We start from the raw sequence: 25,630 nt of genomic DNA on the forward strand, positions 1-25,630 counted from the left end.
CATAGCAAGTAAAACCATCATCCTTACAAGAGGAATATTTATCACATGAAAATTTTCCAACCATACAAGTTATGCAACTATGATGACCAAAGAAACATATGCATTTTGCAGCCATATCAAGTAATTAGAGATATAACAAACTTAAATCTTCCGTACTAGGATTCAACTTTATACAAGTTTCTACCCTTGTTTCCTATAAATACCTAAAATCCCTAGGTGAATAAATGAAAATTAAGAACACCTATTGTTGGTGCCAAAAATCGAATGGCATACAAGGATTGACCTTCGACCGAGACCACCTAAAAGGAATCAAACACAATTAACTTCGAGGACCTGGGGTTTACTCCAGGGGATCACTCCGATGCTTAAGTCAGGAATTCAAGGAGGTTTAAACTACAAAAGTAAGGATGAATGGATGTGAATGATAAGAATGAGATGCTTGCCTCCTCTCAGGGTGCCCTTTTTAAAGTAGTGGTGGCATGCCCTTATTTAATTCAATATTTATGGGTACATTAATTTGCTTACGGGGGTTATAGATTAATTTAGAGACATTTACATTGCTAGAGTACACCTTGGGTCCTCCAAGCCATTCACATTAGGTTCTTTTCAGGTGGTCGCGGTTGAAGGACGATTCACAAAAGATGTTCGATTTTCGGCAGCAACAGTTGGCGCCATCTGTGGGAACTCTTGGGAGGTTTTCCCATCCTTGACCATGGCCGCATCACACAACTCAAAGTCCGAACCTGCTACAGGTAACAAGTCACCCCATTCAATTCATTCTGCACCGATTGACAACCCCAGTGTACCACTGAATGAATTTATAGCCTTCTAGAGAAAAGTGGAGGACATGTTGACTATGATCCTACATTAGAAAGGGATCATGGGGAATGTGGTCCTAAGGCTAATCAAATAGAAGTTGTGTCTGATGGGAAGGTTGTAGCCGCACCTGAAATTGTTGCTAAGGCTCCTGATCCAACAAAAAAGGTAGAAGATGCAAATAGTGTGGGCATCTATGAGCAATGGTCCCATGAGTCGCAGGAAAAGTTCCAAAAAATTGACCAATTGGAAAAGATGATGAAGGAAGTGCACAACTATCCCTCCATGGGGGAATTGTCAATCAAATCTTCGGATCCTCCCTTTACTAAAGAGGCAATGGATATTCCTCTGCCTAGCAAGTTTAAAATGTTAAGTATTGAAGGGTATGATGGTTTGTTCGATCTTGTTGATCACTTGGACACCTTTAGAGTGCCAATGCAATTGCAAGGTGCACCAAATGCAATCATGTTCCGAGCATTTGCAGTCACTCTAAAGGGGAATGTCAGGGCATGATACTGAACTTTAAAGCCTGTCTCCATTGAGTCATTTTCTGAAATGGAGCAGCAGTTTATAGGACATTTTGTTAGCAGCCGGAAAATGGAAAAAACCTCGGCTCATCTAATGAGTATTGTTCAAGGGGAAAGGAAGACACTCGAAGAGTTCATGCACCACTTTGTCAACTCCACCTTAGAAATTCGAAAGTTGGATCATGGGGTGGCAGTAGCGGCCTTGATGACAACTCTTCAGCCAAGGGATTTCCTAAATTCGTTAGGGAAAACACCTAAGTGCCAATCTTATACCCCCTTGAATGTCTCCCGAACCAATTTTCTGATGCACAATAGAGAGAAAGGCCACATCTCCTAGCTAGAACCCATGCACACACCATCGTATAAGAGGAGCACCTCAAAATTTTGCAAATTCCATAAGGATCACGGGCATGACATAGAAGAGTGTGTCCACTTGAAAAATGAGATTGAAGCTCTAATAAGAAGAGGATACTTGTCTAAGTTCATGAAAAGAAGTGATTGCCAAGCCAAAGCCTGTAGTCATCAAAAGCCAAAGGCTGAGCAAAAAGAGGATCATATTGTGAGAGAAATCGCCATGATTTTTGGAGGACCAGAAAAGTCATCTGAGGATAAGCAAGATCTGACACTCCTCACACTAACTACTATTGAAGATTGAGCCTCAAAAGTTTCCATTCTTACAAGGCTCCTAAAGGAAGAATAACGACAAAAATCAACACTTTTATATTCATGAGGGAAGATAAAAAGAAGACTCTTTGGAAGTTTTTAAGAACACTTAAAGAATGCATGAAGAACACATGATGAATGCATGAAAAACTAATGAAAAACAACCAAGGGCAACCACAAGCATTCAAACATTCATGACAAACATCACTAAGGAATGCAGACAAGGAAAGAGAGAAGAGAGCATACCTCTTACCAAAGCAACTTTGTCCAGGATGACAAGAATAAGGAGAAGATGTAGGCAATTTATAAACAAGTGATTGCACAAATTATGATGCTCCATGAATATCAACCCAACAAATGAGCACTGCTCATGAGGCAACTTAAGAGTGAGCACGACTCACCAGGAATGGCGCAACTGATGATCACCACTCATGAGGCCCAAATTCATGCCTAACTGATGAGCACTACTCATGAGGCAACTTGAGAGTGAGCACAGCTCACCAGGAATGGCCTAACTGATGAGCACTGCTCATAAGGCTCGAAGACATGCCTGAATGATGAGCAATGCTCATGAGGCAACATAAGAGTGAGCATGGCTCACCGGGAATGGCCCAACTAATGAGCACTGCTCATGAGGCCCGAAGACATGCCCAATTGATGAGAAATGCTCATGAGGCAACTTGAGAGTGAGCGCGGATCACTAGGAATGGCCTAACTAATGAGCACCGCTCATAAGGCCCGAAAGCATGCCTAACTGATAAAAAATGTTTATGAGGCAACTTAAGAGTGAGCGCGGCTCATCAGGAATGGCCCAACTGATGAGCATCGCTCATGAAGTCCAAAGACATACCCAACTGATGAGCACTGCTCATAAGGCAACTTGAGAGTGAGCACTGCTCACCAGGAATGAGCTAAGTACTTGAGATCGGCTCAGGAGGAGCCATCCTCATCAAACAGTGGCTCGAATCAAGCTATCCTCCCTAATTATTGGTTCGAATTGAGCCAAGCAAGTGACAATGGCTTGGAGTGTGCCATCGTCATCAAACACCAACTCGGATTGAGTCGGATGCTAGATAGCGGCTTAGATTTAGCCGAATATGTGACACCGACTTGAAATGAGCTATCCTCATCAACACCAACTCGGATTGAGTCGAACGCATGACACCAACTCAAAATGAGGCATATTCATCAAACACTGGCTCGGATTCAACCGAATGCTCTATCGACTCGGATTGAACTAAACAAAGGCAACCAACTCAGAATAAGCTATCCTTAGCGGTTGGATCGAGCCATTCTACCTTAACACCAGCTCAGATTGAGCCGATTTTCAGATATCAGCATAGATTAAGCCAAATGCTTGACATCGGCTCGGATTGAGCCCTCCACCTCTAGCAACGGCTCAAATGGAGTTGTATATAAGACACCAGCCCAGATTGAGTTGAGTGTCTAAAACTAGCTTGGATTAAGGCCAAATGCCCGACATCGGCCCAGAATGAACCATTCTAAAAAGAAAAGGGAAAGGGAGTTACGAGCCAAAAACATGGAAGACTGCCTAAGATCGCAGTGACTTAAAATACTCTCGAATTCTTGAACTAAATTCCTTTCATTCGAGAGTAAAAAGGGGGGGGGGTGGGGAAGTGATATGACTGCCTAAGATCGTAGTGACTTAAAATACTCTCGAATTTATGAACTAAATTCCTTTTATTCAAGAGTAAAAGAGGGGGGGGGGGGAAGTGATATGACCAAGGAGCCATAATCAATAAATTACCATTACTCCCCAGCATAAATGTTCGTAAATTAATCTATAACCACCGTAACCAAAATAATGTACCCATAAATATTGCATTAAAATCAGGGCGTGCCCCCGTTGCTATAAAAGGGGCACCCCAAGAGGAGGTAAGCATCTCACTCTCATCATTCTCATCCATTCCTCCTTATTGTTGTAGTCTAAACCTCCCTCAATTCCTTACTTAAGCATCGGAGTGATCCCTTGGAATACACCTAGGTCCTCTAATTTATTTGTGTTTGATTCCTTTCAGGTGGTCATGGTCGAAGGTCAATCCTCATAAGCCATTCAATTTTTGGCAGCAGCAGTATGCTTAAGTCAGGAATTGAGGGAGGTTAGAATGCAACGGTAAGGAAGAATGGATGAGAATGATGAGAATGACCTCCTCCTGAGGTGTCGCTTTTATAGTAGTAGTGGCATGCCCTTATTTAATTCAATATTTATGGGTACATTATTTTGCTTACGGGGTTATAGATTAATTTAGGGACATTTTTGCTGGGGAGTAATGGTGATTAATTGACTGTGGCTCCTCATTTATATGTCCATTAATCTTGGCCACATCACCTGCCTTGATTTTCAGCTTCTTCCCCTTAGTCTAAGTTCCCCTCTGAATTTCCTGTATTTTCTCTTGATTTTCTATGAATTTCCATGATTTTCTGCAGAGTTATCTTTCCCTTTCTCTCTCCCCCCTCTCTCTCTCTCTAGAACTAGGGTTTTCAGCAAGAGTTTTGGGGTATTCTTTTCTATGTTCAGGCTGTTTTGGAGGATGGAAAAGTCAAGACAGCAGCTGGACACCTGGCAGGACCATAGCAGCAGGTGGCAACAGGGGGTCCTGCGGTGCTAACAGCTGTGCAGGTGTCACACCTGGTTTCAGCATGCCCCATCTTTTTTTTTTTTCTCTCTCTGCCCCAACTCTAATGCTATTTAGGTTTTAGCTCGACCCTTGTAATTTGCTTTCTTCTAAGCCCATCCTACCATTTAAAGTCAAAAGGAATTTCCAATATCAGTTAACACAACTCAAATAAATGAATAATATCGCTAGTATGAACTTATTTATTGAGAAACAAAGCAAGTCATGCTAATTTATCCAAGTAGTTTAAATTTACCGTGGCCTAAGGGGTATGGTTATCACACTTATGTACAGCTCCAGGTCTGCCCTCTTATATAATGATAATATAAGTATTAAAGACAAAAATACACCCACTAACACAACCTAATTGCTGAAATAACCTATTCTCTTCTAACACTACCCCTCAAGCTGTCGGTGTTTAAATATCACCCAACTGCAGCTTGTTACACCATTAGACGAGGCAGGCTTAAATAAAGGCTTTGTGAAAACATCGCCTAACTAATCTGCGGATTTCACAAAAGGAGTCTCACAACCTTCTTCAATACATCATCCCTCACAAAATGACAATCAACTTCAATGTGCTTTGTCTTCTTATGGAATATCAGATTGCTAGCAATATAAATGGCAGCTTGATTATCATAAAACATATCCATTGGCTTCGTTACTGAAAACCCCATCTTTGACATAAGAGATTTGAGCGAGATGAGCTCACTCACAGTATCAGCCATGGCTCAGTATTCTTTTTCAGCGCTAGATCTTGCTACAGTAGTCCGTTTCTAGCTACACCAGGCAACAAGATTACCTTCCACAAATGTACAATATCCAATAATAGACTTTCAATCATCAGCAGAGCCAGCCCAATCTGCGTCAAAGTATTCCACGATCTCACTATTTTTATTACATTTATATATCAAACCTTTGCTGGGGGAGCATTTGAGATACTGCAAAATCATACAAACAGCATCCCAATGTGGCTGTTTGGGATTTATATGTCAGTTGGTTTAGCTCCTAACAAACCAGTCTCACTTAGCAAGTCCAAAGTATATTTTCCTTGAGATAGGCTTAAACCTTTCCTACACCGTACAATCTCAATGCCAAGAAAGTAATGCAAAGTACCCAAGTCCTTGATTTGAAATTCAGCTCGAAGCCACTACTTAACATTTGTAAAATTGCTTCAGCCATTCTCATGATGACGGTATCATCAACATAAACTACTAGAAGTACACACCTGCCTCTGTTTTGTGCCCAAAAAGCAAACTATGAGACTAGCACTAGATTTGTTTAACCTACATACTTTACCATCCTCCCCTTGAGCAACATACCTAGGAGGTTGCTCCATGTATACCTTTTTCTGCAAATCTCCATATAAAAAGGCATTCTTCACATCCAACTGGTATAAGAGCCAATCAAAATTAACTGCCAACAAGATCAATACACAAACAGAATTTAGTTGAGCAACAAGAGAGAAGATCTCAAAATAATCAATACCATATGTTTAGGTGTACCCCTTGGTAACCAATTGAGCCTTAAGTCATTCAATAAGGCATCACCAAGAAGATATTTAATAGTGTAGACCCAATGACATCTTACCTAGGGTTGGCAAGCACCCAAGGTTGGAAAGCGATTCAACATGCGAAAAAGAAATAGAAATAAAGGAAATAAACAAGGGAAAAGAATACATAGGACTAGGAAGGCTAAGAATTGAAACATAATGAGCAATAGGATAAGTTACTAAGGACCACATACATGTTCAAGAATGGTATTTGTCTCCCTGGAACACTAAGGGGCTTCCTATTAAGCAAAAAACAAGCTATAACAAGAGCATTGGTCTACAAAGTTTTAGGAACATGCATATGAAGGAGGAGAGACCGTGCTATGTCGAGTAAATGTCTCTTTTTTCTTTTAGCTACTCCATTGTGTTGAGATGTATGTATACTTGATGTTTGATGAATAATTCCTTTAGCCAAGCAAAAAGATTGAAGCTCATTTTGAACAAATTCAAGTGCATTGTCATATTGAAAATTTTGAATATCAATGCCAAACTATGTTTTTATTTATTGGTAGACTCGAAAAAAATACATTGAAAATTCAAATCTATCTTTTTAACAAAAAAATCCAGGACACAAAATATTGATGACTAATTAAATTATTGACTTTACACAGGCCCTAAATATCTTAATAAAGAAGAGAAAATAATGATTTACCGTGAAACTCGATTCTAGATGGAAAATATGTCCTAACATGCTTTCCCAACTAACACGTAGAACACTCAAAATGAGAAACATAATTTGAACATGGTAAAAACTTCTTGTAGTTTTTGAAGGGATGGATGACCCAAATGAGCGTGCCACTAATCAAGAGAAACACCACGAGTAGAAATTGAGGAAGCAACATGACAAGAATTGGGTCGACCACCACCACCATCGAAGTAGTGCAAGAAATCCTTCTCATGACCTCCACCGATATTCTTCTTCGTCACGAGATCCTGAATAACATAGTGAGAAGGGAAGAAGGTTACAAAGCAGTTATGAGATTTTGTTAGTTGACTAACTGATAATAGGTTAAAGGGAAATTTAGACACATATAAGACAGAGTAAAGAGGCATGGAAGGAAATGAGAGTATTTCCACGACCAGAAACCAGTGTCACTAAACCATTAGCAAGAGTAAATTTAGAATGTAAAGTAGTGGGTTTCAAGGACTTAAATAAATTAGGACTACTTGTCATATGGAAAGAGGCACTGGAATCAATAGCCCAAGGTGAAGTGGATGAAGAGGCAAGAAGACCCAGTTGTACCTAAATGGACTAGAATAGCATTAGATGTTAAAGAATGAGTTTGGAGTTGTTGAACCATGCAGACAAGATTGTTATACTCTTTTGTGGACATGGTAGATGATGTACCCAACCACCCAGTGGAATGGCTAGGTGCACTTGAACTTTCAATAATAGTCACTTTTAGCAATAGAATTGTTAGCCCAAGTTGGTTTCTAGTGGATGTTCTAGCAACGATCAACAATATGGTTTTTCTTGCCATAATGTGTGCAAATTTGAGCATTGTAAGGATGGGTTCCTTATCCAAATACACTATCTCTACCTTCCAAACCATGTTTTCGTCCTCAACACTTCCGTTACTATGGTTGGGGGCGGTGCTAAACATGGTTGAACTATCACAGGAACAAGTTGGAGGAGAAGATTGACAGTCATCTTTGGTGATTTGTTGGATTATGCTTTATTCATGGATGGTGTGGATTCACTACCAAGAATTTGATCACGGATGGGTTGAAGCTCAGAATTCAACCAACACAAAAACTTGTCATCCAAAAATCCTGCCCTTTGCCTCTTAATTGTCTCAATGTCAGAGCTAATTGGTTGATAGATGTTTAGTTCCTCTTGCTTACCCGTCAAAGTGCTGTAAATACTCACTAATGGACCTACATGCTTTGCCTTATTTTGAAAACTTCTCATATTGGCAAAAAATACAATTTAGATTTTTTTTTCTTAAGAGAAGCTTTCACAAAGATCATCCTATACAGCATTGGCTGCTCTATGAAACATCACGCTCACAACAAATCATGGCTCCACATGCTATTCCACAACCACACAGGCAATATATGATTCTCTTTCATCGAATATTCATAATCCTTGGAGTTTGGAGATGGAGGAGAATGCAACAAATACTTGGATTTCCCTTTCATGTTAATATATATGCACACCGCATCACAAGAAGTAGTTGGACGATCCAATCAATTTGATGGCTGTGATCTGTGTGTTAACAGTATCAGCCGAAGCTCTCTCTGTAGAGGTCATCAAAAACACCCCCTACACACTACAATCAGGGATACCAGTATCAAGAATGAATAATGCAGCAAGTATGGAGAATCAAGCAGCACACACAAGCTCAATGGGCACTTACTAAACTACGTGGTAGCACAGCAGCTGCAGAAGGAGGAGAGAGAGGAGAATGCCACAAATACTTGGACTTCCCTTTTTTGTTAATATGCACGTGCACTGCTTGGGACCACAACAATTAGTCGGAGCATCCAACCAATTTGATGGTTGTGATCTGTACGTTAACAGTATCAGCAGAAACTGTCTCTGTAGAGTCCATCAAAACCACCTCGTATACACTACAATCAGGGTACACCAGTGTCAGGAATGTAAAGCAGCAGGTATGGAGAATCAGGCAGCACACACAAGCTCAATGGGCACTTAATAATCATGGTAGCAGAGCAGCTGCAAGAACTATTGCTAGCAGAAACTAGAAGAAGGTGCAAAGTCATTGAACACCAATTGAATCCACCAGAAACTGAAACAAGATTACGAGAGCAAGCAATCGCAAATACGTAAAAACAGCTTCATCATGCCAACATCAACCGGAACAGCAGAACAGCTCCAGCAGTATGCCCAAAACAGAGGTTAACTGCTTTACATCAGCAAACCACCACAAACAGACAGCATCTTATCAAGGATGCTGCGAAGCCAAACCATGATGAAAAAGGGTTTCTTAGTGAGCCTCAAACCAACCAGGAAATCAGATTTGAGAATTAATTAGTGGAAGTTAAGAGAAAAACGAAAAACAAAGTATCTAAAGAGACGGTGATAAATCAGATTTAGAGGTGATTAATGCTCTAATACCATGTTGTAATGTTAGAGATGGATGAGAGAAGAAGAAAGCAGGGGAAAAGAATGAGCCGGAAGTTTCTGAAGGCTTAGATATATTTCCAGGTCTGCCCTTTCATATATTAATTATAATAAATGTCTTGTTAGATTACCGCTTTACCTAAAAGCTTAAGCTGTTAGGTTGTGGGCCAACAATGTATATCAAGCTTTAACACTCCCCTGCACATGCAACCTGACAGCACATGGAGAGATAAATACATGATAATATCACCCATTATAGGGAATGCAATAATTTTTTAAATACCCCACAATAAACGCAGGCAACAAGACTAGTACCCAGGACCTCCTGGTAACTAGCTTTGATATCATGTTAGATTACCACTTTACCTAAAAGCTTAAGCTGTTAGGTTGTGGGCCAACAATGTATATCATGCTTTAACAAGTCTGACGGACAATAACCTATTCTCTTCTAACAATCATTGACCAATTCAGTATCAGTTTTAATATTTTAAAACTGGTTAATTTGGTTTGATTTTCAGTTTTAGCTAAAACCAAACTGAAATTAATGGAGTACACCCCTATTTGAGGGTTCAGAAAAGAAGAAAATTTGGGGGATGTGACTATGTGAGCCTAGTGTTCTAAAAAGGCACATTTGACGTCAGAAGTCAGTAAGTTACTTTCAGGGCTTCTAGTCCATTTAGAATTGAGTTCTATATTTGTATATTGTGTGTATGTACTTTAATTCATTATTGAGTGCATACAATTTTATAATCCCAAGGCATAAAATTTCAAAAAAAAATTAAAAAAATTCTAGTCCCAATGTCAGTAATAAAAGACAGAAAACTATAAAATGATGTTCTTCATATCGTGCCCCCTCCCCTTAACACAAACACGCGCACACACGCACACATGAATGCATGTGCAACCCATACCTGCATAAAGACAGAGAAATGGAGAGGGGTGTGAGCCAGGAGAATAGTTGCATCAAGTTCTAGAACTTACAAACACCCTGACCATATTATTTCAATTAAGACAGGGATGTCTCCGTGCCTACAAAACAATTCCCAAATTTTCAATTAACTACACAAAATAATTGATAGAATTAATGGAAGCATATAACTATTGAAGTTTGCAAATAGGAAGCAATTAATACATATTGAAATAATGAGTAAATTATTTTCTTGAATTTGGAGTTATAGCTTATACACCTACCTACTAAAAGAATATTAAAAAATCCTTTTAATGAATTCTTAAATCCTTGTTCCCATAGTAGTTGTGGATATCGTAACTTTAATGCCTTTAGTGAGCACAATGAGTTATATTCAGCTCATCTCAAGTTCTTCATTTTCAAGGTTCATTTGTTTACCAATTGGCCCTGTATGGAACACTGTTGTCTTTTACAATTATATCATCTTTCAACTGAATATTTGTGTCACTTCTGAGACTGCCTCTTTATTTTGCCTTCTATTCTCATGCCTAATATTTTTTTCCCTTTAAATGCAGACTTAAAATCTTTGTTCCTATCACATGTCTTGCTTTTACAATCATGGTACCAGTTAACTGGACCAACAGAACTCTAGAGCATTCTAACTTAACATACAGCAATATTGACAAGCTTTCTATTTCAAATATTCCAACTGGATCACATAGGTAACTCTGAATTTCTTAAAAGCTCCTTGGCATGTTTATTTTATTTTTTTGTGTTACCTTTTTCTCATTTGTTTGGTTTGTAGATTCTGGACCCATTTGGTTATGGCTTATGCCTTTACTTTCTGGACATGCTATGTGCTAAAAAGAGAATATGAGATTGTTGCATCAATGAGGTTACATTTTCTTGCTTCAGAACAACGGCGCCCAGATCAATTTACAGTAAGACCAACTCCATCTCTCATTAAGTTAATGGTTTTACAAGTGCACTGCTCGTATAAATCATAGTTCATTATAATTGTTGACTTCGCCAAAAATTATTGTCTAGAATTAAAGTCAAAAATAAGTTCACTATCATAATTTTGCGTGCATCAGTTCAATTGAACCCTTACTTTTAGTTGTCAGAAAGAACTTAAGGAAAAATAAAGATAATTTTATTGTATAATTAGTTAAAAAGTCATTTAATCTTCTTTCTAATTCTATTATTGAATTTGTAAGTTGTCCAATAGTTCCAATGAGAATTTTGGAATGCCCTATAAACCCAAAGTTATTCAGGGTGGAATCTAGGTCGCACTTTGCATGCATTTTGGAATGTTAATAGCGGCTTAACCTTTTTAGTGGCTGTCAGAGATATATTGCATAGGTCTTAGCATTTAATATTTATGCATTTAGAAATTATAGTTTAATGCTTGGGCTTCTATATTTGCTCTATTTGATTGCCATGAACTACAACAGGAGCTTGATATGCTTACTCATAATGATTATTAATTAATTTTGCCTATTCAAGTTTCATCTGGGTGGTACTTACTGCATGCATATTGGAATGTTAATAGAGATTTTAACTTTTTTATTTGCTGTCATAGATATATTGCGTTGTTCCCAGCATTTAAAATTTATACATTCAGAAATTATAGTTTAATGCTTGGGCTTCTATATATGCTCTATTTGATTGCCATGAACTACAACAGGAGCTTGATATGCTTACTCATAATGATTATTAATTAATTTTGCCTATTCAAGTTTCTTCTGGGTGGTACTTACTGCATGCATATTGGAATGTTAATAGAGATTTTAACTTTTTTATTTGCTGTCATAGATATATTGCGTTGTTCCCAGCATTTAAAATTTATACATTCAGAAATATTATAGTTCAATGCTCGGGCTTCTATATTTGCACTATTTGATTGCAATGAATTACAACAAGAGCTTGATATGCTCACTCATAATGATTATTAATTATAACTACATCTATTCAAGTGTCAACTTACCCATAGCTATGGCTTTTAGACTATAACCTTGTAACTCTATGCTTTCTATTTCTGGTTTCTGATTAAATTGATTTTTTATGAACTTTTAATAGGTGCTTGTCAGAAATGTGCCGGTAGATCCTCATGAATCAGTTAGTCAGCTTGTGGAGCATTTTTTTCTGGTGAACCATCCTAATGACTACCTCACCCACCAGGTTAGTTAAGTCTTAGAATGCCATTTATTTTATTTTATGGATAAGAAAAAATGTATTACAACTATCAAAAACGGTACAATAGGTAGGGAGAAAAAGATGTCCTCCAAACAACGAAAGAAGACAAGCAGAGAATTATATTAATGCTGCCTTCCAATCCCAAACTTGATTGGGCAGCGGCACAAATAGAAAAATCCCAAAAGAATGTGAACCAGCAAGAAGCCAAGTACATTGCTTCTATCCCACAACAAACAAGGAGGTGTAGTATGATCCTTGAAAATTCTTGCATTCCTCTCAATCATAAGGTCCAAAAAATAGAAAAACCATGTTGCGCCATAGAACCACTCCCGTCCAACTCTTGCTCGAACCAAAATATCTCACTGACAAGAAATTGTCCACCAACTAAGTAGACACCCAAACTTCACTAAAATAAGAAAAGAAAGCACTCCAGAGATGAGACGCTGCCTTGCAATGAAGGAAAATGTGTGCATTCATTTCATTGGACTTGCAGAACATTTTGCACATGTTTAGGGTTGAGGGCATTGAAGGGCCCTCTAACCTATGACAAATTTTCTGTTAATCCTATTCAAAGTCATGGATTAGATGAAAGCCCGAACCTTGAACAAACCTTAGCCTTCCAAATGATGTGGCTCCAAGAGGAAAAAAATTGGGGGAAAGAGATTTAAGGGAGGTGCAAGAAGAAAGATTTAGTGGAAAAGAGACCTGATGAATCACCCTCCAAAAACCTCTCGTCACTTATAGTCTCATATTGATCAGGACGAGCTGATCCAAAGAGATAAGTAAGATGGAAAGATCATTGATCTCTCTTTCATTAAGACTCCAAAAAAATTGGAAGTCCAAAGTAAGGAAGCCCCCTTCAGAAGGGAAAAAAGGCATAGGTGCATTGTGAAGGGTAGAAATTCCGAACAAGCATGCCACTATTAGCTCCAAAGAACTCTCATTCACCCAAACATCCAAACTAAACCATGTTGCCATTCCTAACTTTAAATTAGATGAGGCGGAAGAAAAGACTAGAAACTTGGGACATAAACTTCCACGGGAAAACATGGACACTACTAAAGGGCAAGAGTGTCAGTATTTGACATAGATACAGCCTTGACACGGTTGGATACATGTCTAACATGTGTCTAAAATTATTTTTCATTTTTTATTTTCTGGACACAAGTGGATATAGCTAGACATACAGGGATACATTTGGGACACATTATGAAGCAAAATGCTGTGTTTGGGCCATTTTATACAAAACCCAAAAAAAACGAAAAAACAAAAGCTAAGGTGAGAGAAGACTAAAAGGTCCAACACTCGACAACTGATCTGGATAGATCATCAATCTATCTTTCATTAAGACTCCAAAAAAAATGGAAGTTCAAAGAAAGCGAGTTCCTTGCAGAAGTGAAAAAAGGCGCTGATAGGTGCATTGTGATGGGTAGAAATTTTGAACAAGCGTGGCATTATCAGCTCCAAAGAACTCTTACCCCACCCAAGCTTCCAAACTAAACCATGTTGCCATTCCTAACTTGAAATCAGATGAAACAGAAGAAAAGACAGGAAACTTGGACACAAACTTCCATGGCAAACATGGATACTACTATCGCGACGTTCCCAGACGCAAACTGGACAAGGTGGTTTTAAAAATGTTTTCGTGAAAAAGAAAATGGTGTGAAGGATTCGCCACTAACCTTTTAGTGTGGTTAGAATACTTGATTACTACCCAATTAAGGGCAAAATTGGTCTGCGTTACTAGAGACAGGATCAGGAGTTCGGTTACACAAGGGGAAGGTGTGAACACCCCCTACACGCTCGTTCTTTAAATGGAACCTAATTAATCGAACATTATCCCATAGATTAAATTTAACGAGTCTTTGAAATTACTCCCTTTTTGTGAATTTATGAAATGCACAAGAATGAACAAAAATGCAAATAAATTGATGACACAAATATACAATATGTACATATTCCCTCAGAACCGGGGTATGCGAAGCTTGAACAACTTAATCTGTGATCGACCATCTTCATAAGAAAGAGAGACATTGTAGTGGAAGAAGTGACCCTCAAGGTTATTTAACTTTAAAGTAATTAGTTAGCAAAGGTAATTTTTATCCTTTAGATTCCTCCCTTTGTTGATTTACAAAATGCAAACAAAGGAATAAATAATACAAATATACATATTCCCTCAGAACTAAGGCACAGGAAGCTTTAAAAGCTTATGCCCTTTTGTTGAAATCATAGGGAAAAAAATCGAGAAAATATTTTATGAAAATAACTCCCAAAATTGCTTCGCAAACTCTACATAATTTTTTTTTAAATATCAAATATTATTTTATAAATTTTTTGGGAGGTTTTTAAACTCATTCGGGATGAAATGTTTACAAAAGATTTTCTAGGTTTCAAAAACTTTTTTTTTTTTGGATTTTTCTCTAGTTTTTTTTTTTTTTTTTCCTGATTTAGCCCGAATTTTTAAATAGATAACATAGTAGAAAAATAAATAAGAAAATACTAGGTAATCGGTTCAAACTGGTTCAATGAATCTAATGATTCTCAGAGGAGCAAATGAAGTTTAAATCCAGGGTTGAACCTAACGTTGAGCTTGAATTCCCGCATTCACAATTTCATACCTATTCTATCACATTTTAGATTTGTGACTCAGGAAGGAGAAACCTATTAGTCTTACCTCTCCTCTTCCTCTCCTTTGATCTTCTTTTCTTGTTGGTTAGTCTTCAGGGGGTCAGTCTATAGTGTCTTTTCGGGGATGGTTAACTCCGAATTGAGGCACTACAGAGTACTTTCTTCAGGTGAGATGACCCGGCAATAGTAGGAAACAAGATTGGTCTACCACTGGATTTCCTGATAGGATGAAACGTAGCCTTACCGTTCACTCACAAAGAGAAACAAACTAACAATGCAAGACTTCAATATATCCCAAAATCTCCTGCCTTGTGCTTAGAATGAGAAGACTATTTATAGACTTAACTTGGGACAAGCATGAGAAACAAGATATAGGGGAATAATTATGAACAAAGCATGGGTGAATAATAATGAGGGGAACAAAACATGGGGTGAATAATAATGAGGGGAATATAGCATGGGGTGAATGATAATGAGGGGAACAATGCATGGGGTGAATGATAATGAGGGGAACAATGCATGGGGTGAATAATAAGGAGGGGAATATAGTATAGGGTGAATGATAATGAGGGGAACAATGCATGGGATAAATAATAATGAGGGGAATATAGTATGGGGTGAATGATAATGAGGGGAACAATGCATGGGGTGAATAATGAGGGGAACAGTGCATGGGGTGAATAATAATGAGGTGTACAATGCATGGGGTGAATAATAATGAGGGGAATATAGCATGGGGTGAATGATAGTGAGGGGAACAAAGCATGCTTGTACTTTACAAATTAGATAAATAATGGTAATAATAATAATAATAATAATAATGATGATGATGATAATAATAATAATAATAATGATAAAATAAATATATGTCAAGTACAACTCAAATCCGTGTGGGGCCCATGAAGCCATGCGGAGCCCAATGGAGATGTGTGGGGCCCAATGGAGATATATGGGGCCCATAAGCCATGTGGGGGCCAATGGAGATATGTGGGGGTCCACAAGCAACGTTGGGCCTACAAGCCGCGTAAGGGTTGTAGGAGTTCGAGTTAGCGTCAGAGAGGGTAACGTGCACCGGATGTAGGAATCCGAGTTAGCGTACCAAATGGGGTAATGTGCACCAGATGTAGGAATCCGAGCTAGCGTCAGAGAGGGTAACGTGCATCGGGTGTAGGAATCCGAACTAACGTACCAAATGGGGTAACGTGCACTGGATGTAGGAATCTAAGTTAGCGTACTAAAGGGGATAACGTGCATCGGATGTAGGAATCTGAGCTACCGTACCAAATAGGGTAACATGCGCCAGATGTAGGAACTCGAGCTAACGTCAGAGAGGGTAACGTGCATCGGGTGTAGGAATCCGAACTAGCATACCAATGGGGTGACGTGCACCAGATGTAGGAATCCGAAGTAGCGTAAGAGAGGGTAATGTGCATCGGATGTAGGAATTCGAGCTAGCATGCCAAAGGGGATAACGTGCACCAGATGTAGGAACCCGAGCTAGCGTCAAAGAGGGTAACGTGCATCGGATGTAGGAGTCCGAGCTAGCATACCAAAGGGGATAACGTGCACCGGATATAGGAATCCGAGCTAGTGTACTAGGAGATGATGCACATCGGATGTGGGAATCTAAGTCTTAGCATACCAGGGGATGTGGGGCCCATAAGCCATGTGGGGCTTGCAAGTTGCGTGAGGGTTGTAGAAACCCGAGCTAGCGTCGAAGAGGGTAATGTGCACCGGATGTAGGAATCCGAGCTAGCATACCAGGAGATGTGGGGGCCCAATAGATATATATGGGGCCCATAAGTTACGTGGGGCCTACAAGTCGAGTGAGGGTTGTAGGAATCCGAGCTAGTATCAAAGAGGCTCAATTTTGAAATAAACCGGGATTCAATCAGATCCTACTACTCCCAATATATAAAGTCGACTTTTTTATCACACGGGGTCTCCTCGGAAAGGCTTGGTGAAAATTGGGGTGTCTACAACTGCCCCTCTTTTTAGGCCTTGTTGCTTCGAGGTAACTGTAGGAACTCTCCTACATTATCCATAGCAACAAGCCTATAGAGATAAAAGATACCTATTTTAGCCAAGCCACACAATTGCCTAAGGCTTTCGAATCAATCAGGTGTTGTTTGCCTCTATCAACAAGGGATAAGAAAAAAGTAATTAGGGCAATATGGGAATGTCGCACCTTTCTATAGGAAGTTAGTAGTTAGTGGATTCTTCAGGATATGTTAGTAAAGGGGACACAAAGGATTGAAAATAACGATTCAAATGTATGAATTTGAATCAAAATATCCGAGTGATTTGCATCGAGGGAAAGTACAATGTGGGTAATGTGCCTCGGATGTAGGGACCCAAGCTAGCGTCACTGGAAGATTGTAGGTGATTTGACTAGGTCAATAACTGGCCGTGTCGACCAGCAAAAGGGGAGATGGAAGGTGACCCGGATCAAAGATGTGGCACGATCTTGTCCGTTGTGGGGAAACACAGATTGAACAGCTCACAAGAGACTGCGTAGCACATGAAAGTGTGGAGGATGGCATGCCACGCGTCAGTAGCTGAGTGGTGGGTCAAATGTCACTCGGATCTAAAACGTGGCACGGTCTTGTCCGTTGTGGAGAAACGCAGATCGAATGGCTCATAAGAGACCGTGTAGCATATGAAAGTGTGGAGGATGGCGTGCCACGCTTCAATAGCTGAGTGGTGGGTCAAATGTGACCTAGATCTAAGACGTGGCACGATCCTGTCCGTTGTGGAGAAACGCAAATCGAACAGCTATGAAGGTAATCACGTAGCCTTCTGATCAGACGGGCAAAAGTGTGTCATGTGCTTGAATCTTGTGGTCCCGAGGTCTGAGATATTTAAACCCAAAAATTTTCCTTTTCTCTCATTTCTTCATCTCTCTCTCAAATGCTTTCTCCCCCTCTTCTCTCTTCTTTCTTCCTCTCTCTGAAGAAAACTCTCTGTTCTTTTCGAGTGCTCTGAAGCTCTGATCCTCCACTTCTTCTTTCCCTTCTCGTTTCGAGCGATCTAAAACCCTAAGGTTTCAGATCTTGTGATCTCAGTGACTCTCTCTCTAAAGCTCTTCTCTAAAAACCTTAAATTCCTTCGAACCCCCATCTCTATTCTCTCTTTCACCCTTTAAATCTTTCTCGATTTCTCGCATATCTTCAGATCCCTATGGAAACCTAATTCCTCATTCTTTCAAGAAGGTTCGGTAGGTCAAATGATCTCAGTGGGTGATTTGACTTGAGACCCAGGACGGGTCTGACCAAGGTTCGGCGATAGGGCTCCCCCTCCTTGGGATTTGAGCACGAAGTTCGCAAAAGATAAGTTACCCCCCCCCCCTTTTTTATTATTTTTTTATTTGAGATCTAATATGTGTATGGAATTTTTGGTTTGTGATGATCTGAATACTGGCACTATTATGGCTATCACAATAGTCAGAGTCTCCAGTCCAAACTTGCTGAGTTAAGGATTAGGGTTGATGGTCTGAATCAGGTTAGGATTTCAAGATGGGGATGGAGATGAGGTTGTAGACGAGGAGACTCGTCTTTGACTCATCGAGTCAAGATAAGGGTTGACTCGGATGTGTCAAACCCGGGCGAGTTGAATGGACTCGGCGAAGTTCGAGTTAAGCTTGGTCGAGCGTGTGATCTGGCACGTAGGGGTTTTGGGCTGAGCTTCAAAATGGGCCGAGATTCTGGAATGGGCTCACCCAAGGTGGATTTTAAAAATGGGCTGGGGGTGTTTAAAATGGGCCGGCCCAGTTAATTTTAAAATATGATCTGAATTAAATTTCAAAAGCAGGTCGGCTTAGTTTTTTTTTTTTTTTTTAATATAGGACTTGAGTTGAATTTTAGAAACGGGCCAGCCCAATTATTTCAAAATAGGTGGCCTGGGTTGGTTTTAAAACAAGATGGGCCTTGGTTTTTTTAAAAAAAGTTGTTGGCTCGGGTTTTAAAAACATTACTGGCTTGGGTTTCAAAAACACGAACGGGCCTCGGGTCTTTTAAAGTGGGCCTCGGAAATAAACGCTCTTGGTTTTTTTCTTTTTTAGAGAAAAATGATCTTATGGTTTCTCGAGATTAGACATTGCGATGACAGAACTTCTTGGGAATCTCCATATCTTTCAAAATCTGTCTCAAGATATTTTTCGCAGCCTTGTGAACGCAGACCTTCCCTAATAGTTGGGGCTTCACAGCTCCCACAGCGCACCTTCACTCACAGTCTCTGGGGGCCTCTACGCGCATTTAACTCCTAACATTCACACACTTTAAATCACATCCAGCTGGGCAACAACCTTATTGTTGTTCTTTTTAACACACTTCCTCTCACCTCCTTCCTTCTTTAGATAACAAAGCCACCTTCACGATAGCCACACCTTTAACACTACAGGCAACCTCCATGTGCAACCACAGCCCATCTCCGACCACACCCTCTGTCACGACAACCACGCCTTAAACATTTCAAATTTCAATTCTTAAAAACTCTCAATCATTCCCATGGCAGGGCCTCCGTCTTCCAAACAAGTTCCCGACCTGAATGCAGCACCGGAGGTGCCATCCTTCCCTAATGTTTTTGGCTCATTCCAATTTTCACCTCAGCTCCAAAGTGATATGCTGAGGAATGAAATGGTAATGGTCACGATGTCTGATGTAGGTGTAGCTACCCAGGCAGCACTCTCTTTCGGTGCCCAAGCAGTCGCCTCAACATCTCACTTAGTTCGTTGTTTGCAAAGTCGGAACCACATCGTGACCCTCCTCGAAAATGAAGTCAACCTCTTGCGGCAGAAATACCAAGAAGAACAACAAAAAATGAAAGACTTAAAGCAAGAAAATAAAATGCTGAAACGGCAGGTTGAGGAGCTGAAAATGGTGGACACTTACTCCAACGATCTTGGGCCTAGAATAGTCGGGCTGGAGAAAAGTCGAGAGGACTTCCAGCTGGAGCACAAACGGCTCAAAACTACCGTGCATGGAAAAGGTCAGACTTCTCACTTTTCAACTTGAAAGGGGAGGTGAAAAGGCATGAAAGGGATGAAAAGAGCTATACAGAAACACTATACAACAAATGTAAATAAATGATGCTATGTATATATTTATGAGGCGTGCATGATGTATATGTAAGCATGTGTATGCTTTTTTTTTTTTAGTTGTTTTAGGAGAGCTTTGGTTTGGTTATTGTAATCTCCCAGAACCGTAAATGTAACCACGGTATTCCTCTGTCATAAGTGAGGGTAATTAGTAAAATTTTGGTGGTTTTCTTTTAAATGAGGACAAAAGTATTGCTGGTACACCGACCCGAACCACAATTTCCTCAAATTGGCTTGCTGTGGATGCAAAAATTTGAGTTGTAGTGGGTTCACTGACCCGAGCCAAAACTTCTTCAAAATGGCTTGCTGCGGATGTAGAAATCCGAGCCACGGGGGTACAAAGACCCAAGCCTCTATGATAGTTTGCTGCGGATGTGATAATCCAAGCCACAGCGGGTTCAATGACCCAAGCCAAAATTTTCCTGAAATGGCTTGCTACAGATGTGATAATCTGAACCACAGCGGGTTCAATGACTTGAGCAGAAACTTTCTTCAAATGACTTGCTCCGCATGTGATAATCCAAGCCACATGGGATTTGATGATCCAAGCCAAAACTTTTGGGTATTTAGGTATGAAATCTTGTGTTTGAAAAATGATTACTTCATCGGGGAAATCCAATAAGACGTATGGCCCCGAGATCTTTTGGAAAGTGGCCTTCGGTGCGGGATTCAAACTCCTTAAAATAGTTTGCTCCATTGGGGATGATCAATCGGTTGTAGGATCTCGAGATCTTTTGGCAAACGTTCTTTGGTTTGGGGCCTTATGTCCCTGAAAAGTTGCTCCACTGGGGATGATCAATCGGGTGCAGGATCCCGAGATCTTTTGGCAAATGTTCTCTGGTTTGGGGCCTTAAGTCCCCGAAACATTGCTCCACTAGGGATGATCAATTGGGTGTGAGATCCAAGATCTTTTGAGCATTCAGGTGCGGGATTCTAGGTCCCAAAAAATTGTTTCGCTGGGGATGATCAATCAGGTGCAAGACCTCGAGATCCTTTCCTGAGCCAATTTAGCCCCATTTATGGATAGTTAACCAAAAGTTGCTTATCAATAAAAGATGCAGAAAATGTGTCAAATATGAACGATGCTACATGATGCATGCTACTACTTGTGGTGCTGCAATGCAGGGATATGTTGCTATATGTATGCATGTTACTCACTTATGATGCCTAAATGCGGGTATATGTTGCTATATGATGTGCTTACATTTGTTTCCTTTTCTATGAGATGCATGAAATGCATGATAATGCATGGGTCTGCTTTTTCCAGTGCACCTGTGCTTAGAGGCCCCATTCTTTGATTTTTTGACCGGGCTTCAAATACAAAAACTGCCTCGGTTTCATTCATCTATTTTTTTATTCGAATATGAAGGTGCTTGAACTGACTATACTAGAATTCCAAAACTGCCCCAATTTCATCCATTTGCTCACTGGTCCTGGTCATATTTTCACTCGTGTGAAGGCAACTGATCTAGCCCTGCTAGAACTCGAAAACTGCCCTAGTTTCACTCATCTATTCCTTTATTCGGATATGAAGGTGCTTGTACTGGTCGTAATGGAATTCAAAGACTGCCCCAGTTCCATTCATCAGTCACTGATCCTGCCCATGATTTCAATTTGTGGGAAGTACTAGTACTAGGATCAATTACGGAGTCCGCCCCTGTTACCCGTAACTGTGACTTCTCCGAGCCATTTTACTCACTTTTCTTCCTATTTGGCGAATGAGATTGGATCTTGGTGCCCTTTTGACTATCCCCTCTTCCTTAGGACAAAAAGTTTTAGAAACGGTTAGGTATGCTTGACATCAATTTGTTAAATCAAGAGATCAATATGTACAAAGGATACTTTGCCATTTGCAAACACTTTTTTGATGGGAAAAATTTACACAAATATTACTGAGTCAAATGAGGTTGATGTTACTTTATCAAACTAAACCCTGAAGTAATTGATCTCCCCTTTTCCATAAATTGTCCCCAGTTTCATTAAAGCATACCTGGTGCGTTGTGGAACCAAATAAAACTCTCTCTTGTCGGAGTGTTTACCCATAGTTTTGTCAACCTCATGTTTCAATCTCAAGATGGTCTTTGGAACTCAGGACGAAACGTAGGCTTAGGATTTTAGGTTCTAACAAAGATAGGAAACCAAGGCTCAAGACTTCCTTCCCGAGATGACTTTTTCCTACCTAGTTTACGTTGGGGCTTTTGAAAGATATTGACCAAACTTGTCCTTTGAACAAGCTGCCTACGTACCCTTTTCAGGATCAAGTCATTACGTAGTTCAGACTCAACATTGAATCTGACAAGTCTTTTAAGATAACAACACATGCCAGTCTGGTCAGGTCTTTCATTCGTACCGTAATATAGGCTCTAGGTATTGGTTTAAAGAAGAAATGGACATACTAGGCTCAAAGTTTTAGTCTTTTCAAGGGTAATTTTGGGTCAAAGATCACTTGTGAGGTAAGTCCCTTTCCTTTTCTTCCTTTGGTTCTTTTGTCATATTTTTCTTTTTCTCTCTTGCGAAAGAATTGTGACTTCATTTTTATTCATATCTCATTTGGGACTAAACTTGCAAGCTGCCCCAGTGTGGGGTGTGATCCTTTGACAGGTTAAATAGGGAATTGTACGTTTTAGGCTCAATGAGGATAGCAAAGGGTATTTTTCTTTTGGCTTTTCTGGGTAGCGGAAAAATGGCCTGCTGTCATTTTGGTGTTTTGTTGTCATCTTGCATGATTTGTCGGACCCTTGAAGAACCCCATCTCAGTTTAACTTTTTGGAAATGACTTATTGAAGAAAATGGCTTAATTTTCAAGCTCAAAGGGTTTTCCGAGTGGTAACCAAATGTTTGGTTTTTTTAGGGAAAATTGTTTGGCCAAAAAATGGCCATCAATCATTTAATCGAAACATGAGGAGTCCAAACATCGACGGAATAAACACCATATTTTATTGAATTGTTTGGAGAGTTTACAAAGGCCTTTAAGCAAAATATTTCTTTACAGCATATGAATTAGTAGGGTGCAAGAAATTGGTCTCGTCCATGTCGACCAACAATAAGGCACCTCCAGAAAATGCTTTCTTTGCCACGTAAGGCCATTCATAGTTGGGCGTCCACTTGCCACGCGGGTTAGTATGGATTGGTAGAAACTTTTTTAACACCAAGTTCCCCTTTTGAAACTGTCGGGGTTGCACCTTCTTATTGAATGCCCTCATCATCCTTCTCTGGTACAATAGCCCGTGTGCTATGGCGGCTGTTCTCTTTTCCTCAATCAGGTTTAAGCTATCGTATCTGGACTGTACCCATTTGGTGTCGGTCAATTCTGCCTCTTTCAGGAGCCTTAAAGAAGGAATCTCAACTTCAACCGGGATCACTGCCTCCATTCCATACACCAAAGAAAAAGGAGTGGCTCCCGTGGAGGTTCAAACTGTGGTTCGATAGGCCATCAAAGTGAAAGAGAGCTTCTCGTGCCAATCTTTGTGAGTGTCGGTCATCTTCTTTAGAATATTTTTGATATTCTTATTGGCTGCTTCAACTGCCCCGTTCATCTGCAGCCTGTAAGGAGTTGAGTTATGATGCCTAACCTTGAACCGAGTACACAACCTCGCCATCACTTCATTATTCAGGTTTTTGGGATTATCCGATATTATTCTCTCTAGGATCCCATACCTACAGATTAATTCTCTCCTTATGAAGCGGCTAATGACGTTCTGAGTGACATTGGCGTATGACCTGCTTCTACCATTTGGTGAAATAGTCAACTGCCACGAAAATGAACCGATGCCCATTGCTAGCCTTTGGGGTTATCGGGCCGATCACATCCATCCCCCATGTTGAAAAGGGCCAAGGTGCGGATAGAACTTGGAGCAGGGCCGGTGGAACTTGTATACGATCTCCATAAATCTGGCACTTGTGGCATTTCCGAGCATATTCTATGCAATCCCTTTCCATGGTCATCCAATAGTACCCACTTCTGATGATTTTTTGTGCCAGTGAGTAACCTTCGACATGGGTACAAACACCTTCATGGACTTCTTGCATAATTCGCTTTGCTTCTTGCGCTTCCACACACCGTAGGTGTGTCATGTCATGGTTTCTCTTGTAGAGAACTTCTTCATCTAAAAAGAACCCAATGGATAGTCTCCTTATCGTCTTCTGATCATTACTAGAGGCTCCTTCGGGATATTCTTGCTTTTGGAGGTACGTCTTAATGTCATAGAACCATGGTTTTTCATCGACTTCTTCGGTTACTGCATAGTAGGTCCGCCTGCATCCTTATACGAATGGGCTCAATGTCTATCCCTAGTTCCATTTTTATCAAGGCGGCCAACGTGGCCGGGGCATCAAGGATCAAATTGCTTTCCCTAGGTAAGTGGGAAAAGCTGATCTAGTCAAACTCCTTGATCATCTCTTTAATGTATTCTTGGTACGGTATCAACTTTGAATCTCGTGTCTTCCACTCCTCGGTCAACTGATGAATTACCAAAGCTGAATCCCCTTTAACGGTCAATTCTTTAATGCCTCCGTATTTGGCAGCTTGCAGACCCAATGCACATGCCTCATATTTAGTGATGTTGTTGGTGTAGGGGAAGGTAAGTTTGGCCGAGACAGAGCAGTGTTTACCTTTTGGGGATATGAGCACTGCCCCTATTCCGTGTCCCTATACATTAGCTACCCCATCGAACATCATGGTCCATCCTTCATGATCTTCCTTCGCTTGGTTCATTGAATTAATATCCTTATCCGGGAAATTAAACTCCATGGGTTGGTAATCTTCCACAACTCTTTCTGCCAGATACTCTGCTATGGCACTCCCTTTGATTGCCTTTCTTGTCACATAAGTTGTATCGTACTCAGTCAATAACATTTGCCAACGAGCTACCTGGCCAGTTACTGCTGGTTTTTTAAAGACATACTTGATTGGGTCCATCTAGGAGATTAGCCATGTTGTGAAGTATAGCATGTATTGCCTTAACCTGCTAACCACCCATACGAAAGCACAACAGGTTTTCTCCAACTCCGAGTATTTGGACTCACACTCCGTAAACTTCTTGCTTAGGTAATAGATGGCCCGTTCCTTTCTTCCAGACTCATCATGTTGCCCTAATACACAACCCAAGGAGTTTTTAGATACAGCTAAGTATAGGATGAGCGGCCTCCCTGGCACCGGAGGAACCAACACCGGGGGACTCAAAAGATAATCTTTTATCTTTTCAAATGCTTCCCGGCACTCATCATTCCACTTCTCCGGATTATTTTTTCTCGGCAGCTTGAAAATGGGTTCACAAGTGGTGGTCAATTGGGATATGAAACGGGCAATGTAGTTGAGCTTGCCTAGGAAACTCCGAACTTCCTTCTCGATTTTTGGGCTAGGCATTTCTCGGATAGCCTTTATCTTGTCCGGATCAACCTCGATCCCCTTCTCGCTCACAATGAAACCCAACAACTTTCCCGAAGTGACACCAAAGGTACAGTTCTCTGGATTCAACTTTAATTGACATTTTCGTAGCCGTTTAAACAATTTTTCTAGATTT

General features: G+C 40.2%; 1 protein-coding gene across 8 annotated transcripts in view; it reads left to right on the forward strand.

Moving 5' to 3' along the window:
• The window catches only part of LOC131149437 (CSC1-like protein At3g21620), a 125,704-nt gene that overhangs the window by 43,099 nt on the left and 56,975 nt on the right, over positions 1–25,630 (forward strand). For all 8 annotated transcript variants that reach the window (XM_058099874.1, XM_058099875.1, XM_058099877.1 and 5 more), the window contains exons 3-5: positions 10,765–10,911; positions 10,995–11,130; positions 12,269–12,370. In XM_058099874.1, coding sequence (XP_057955857.1) covers positions 10,765–10,911; positions 10,995–11,130; positions 12,269–12,370 — 385 coding nt within the window. The remainder of the gene's footprint in view (positions 1–10,764; positions 10,912–10,994; positions 11,131–12,268; positions 12,371–25,630) is intronic.

Source organism: Malania oleifera, chromosome 2 (assembly GCF_029873635.1).
Source record: "Malania oleifera isolate guangnan ecotype guangnan chromosome 2, ASM2987363v1, whole genome shotgun sequence".
Taxonomy (NCBI): Eukaryota; Viridiplantae; Streptophyta; class Magnoliopsida; order Santalales; family Ximeniaceae; genus Malania; species Malania oleifera.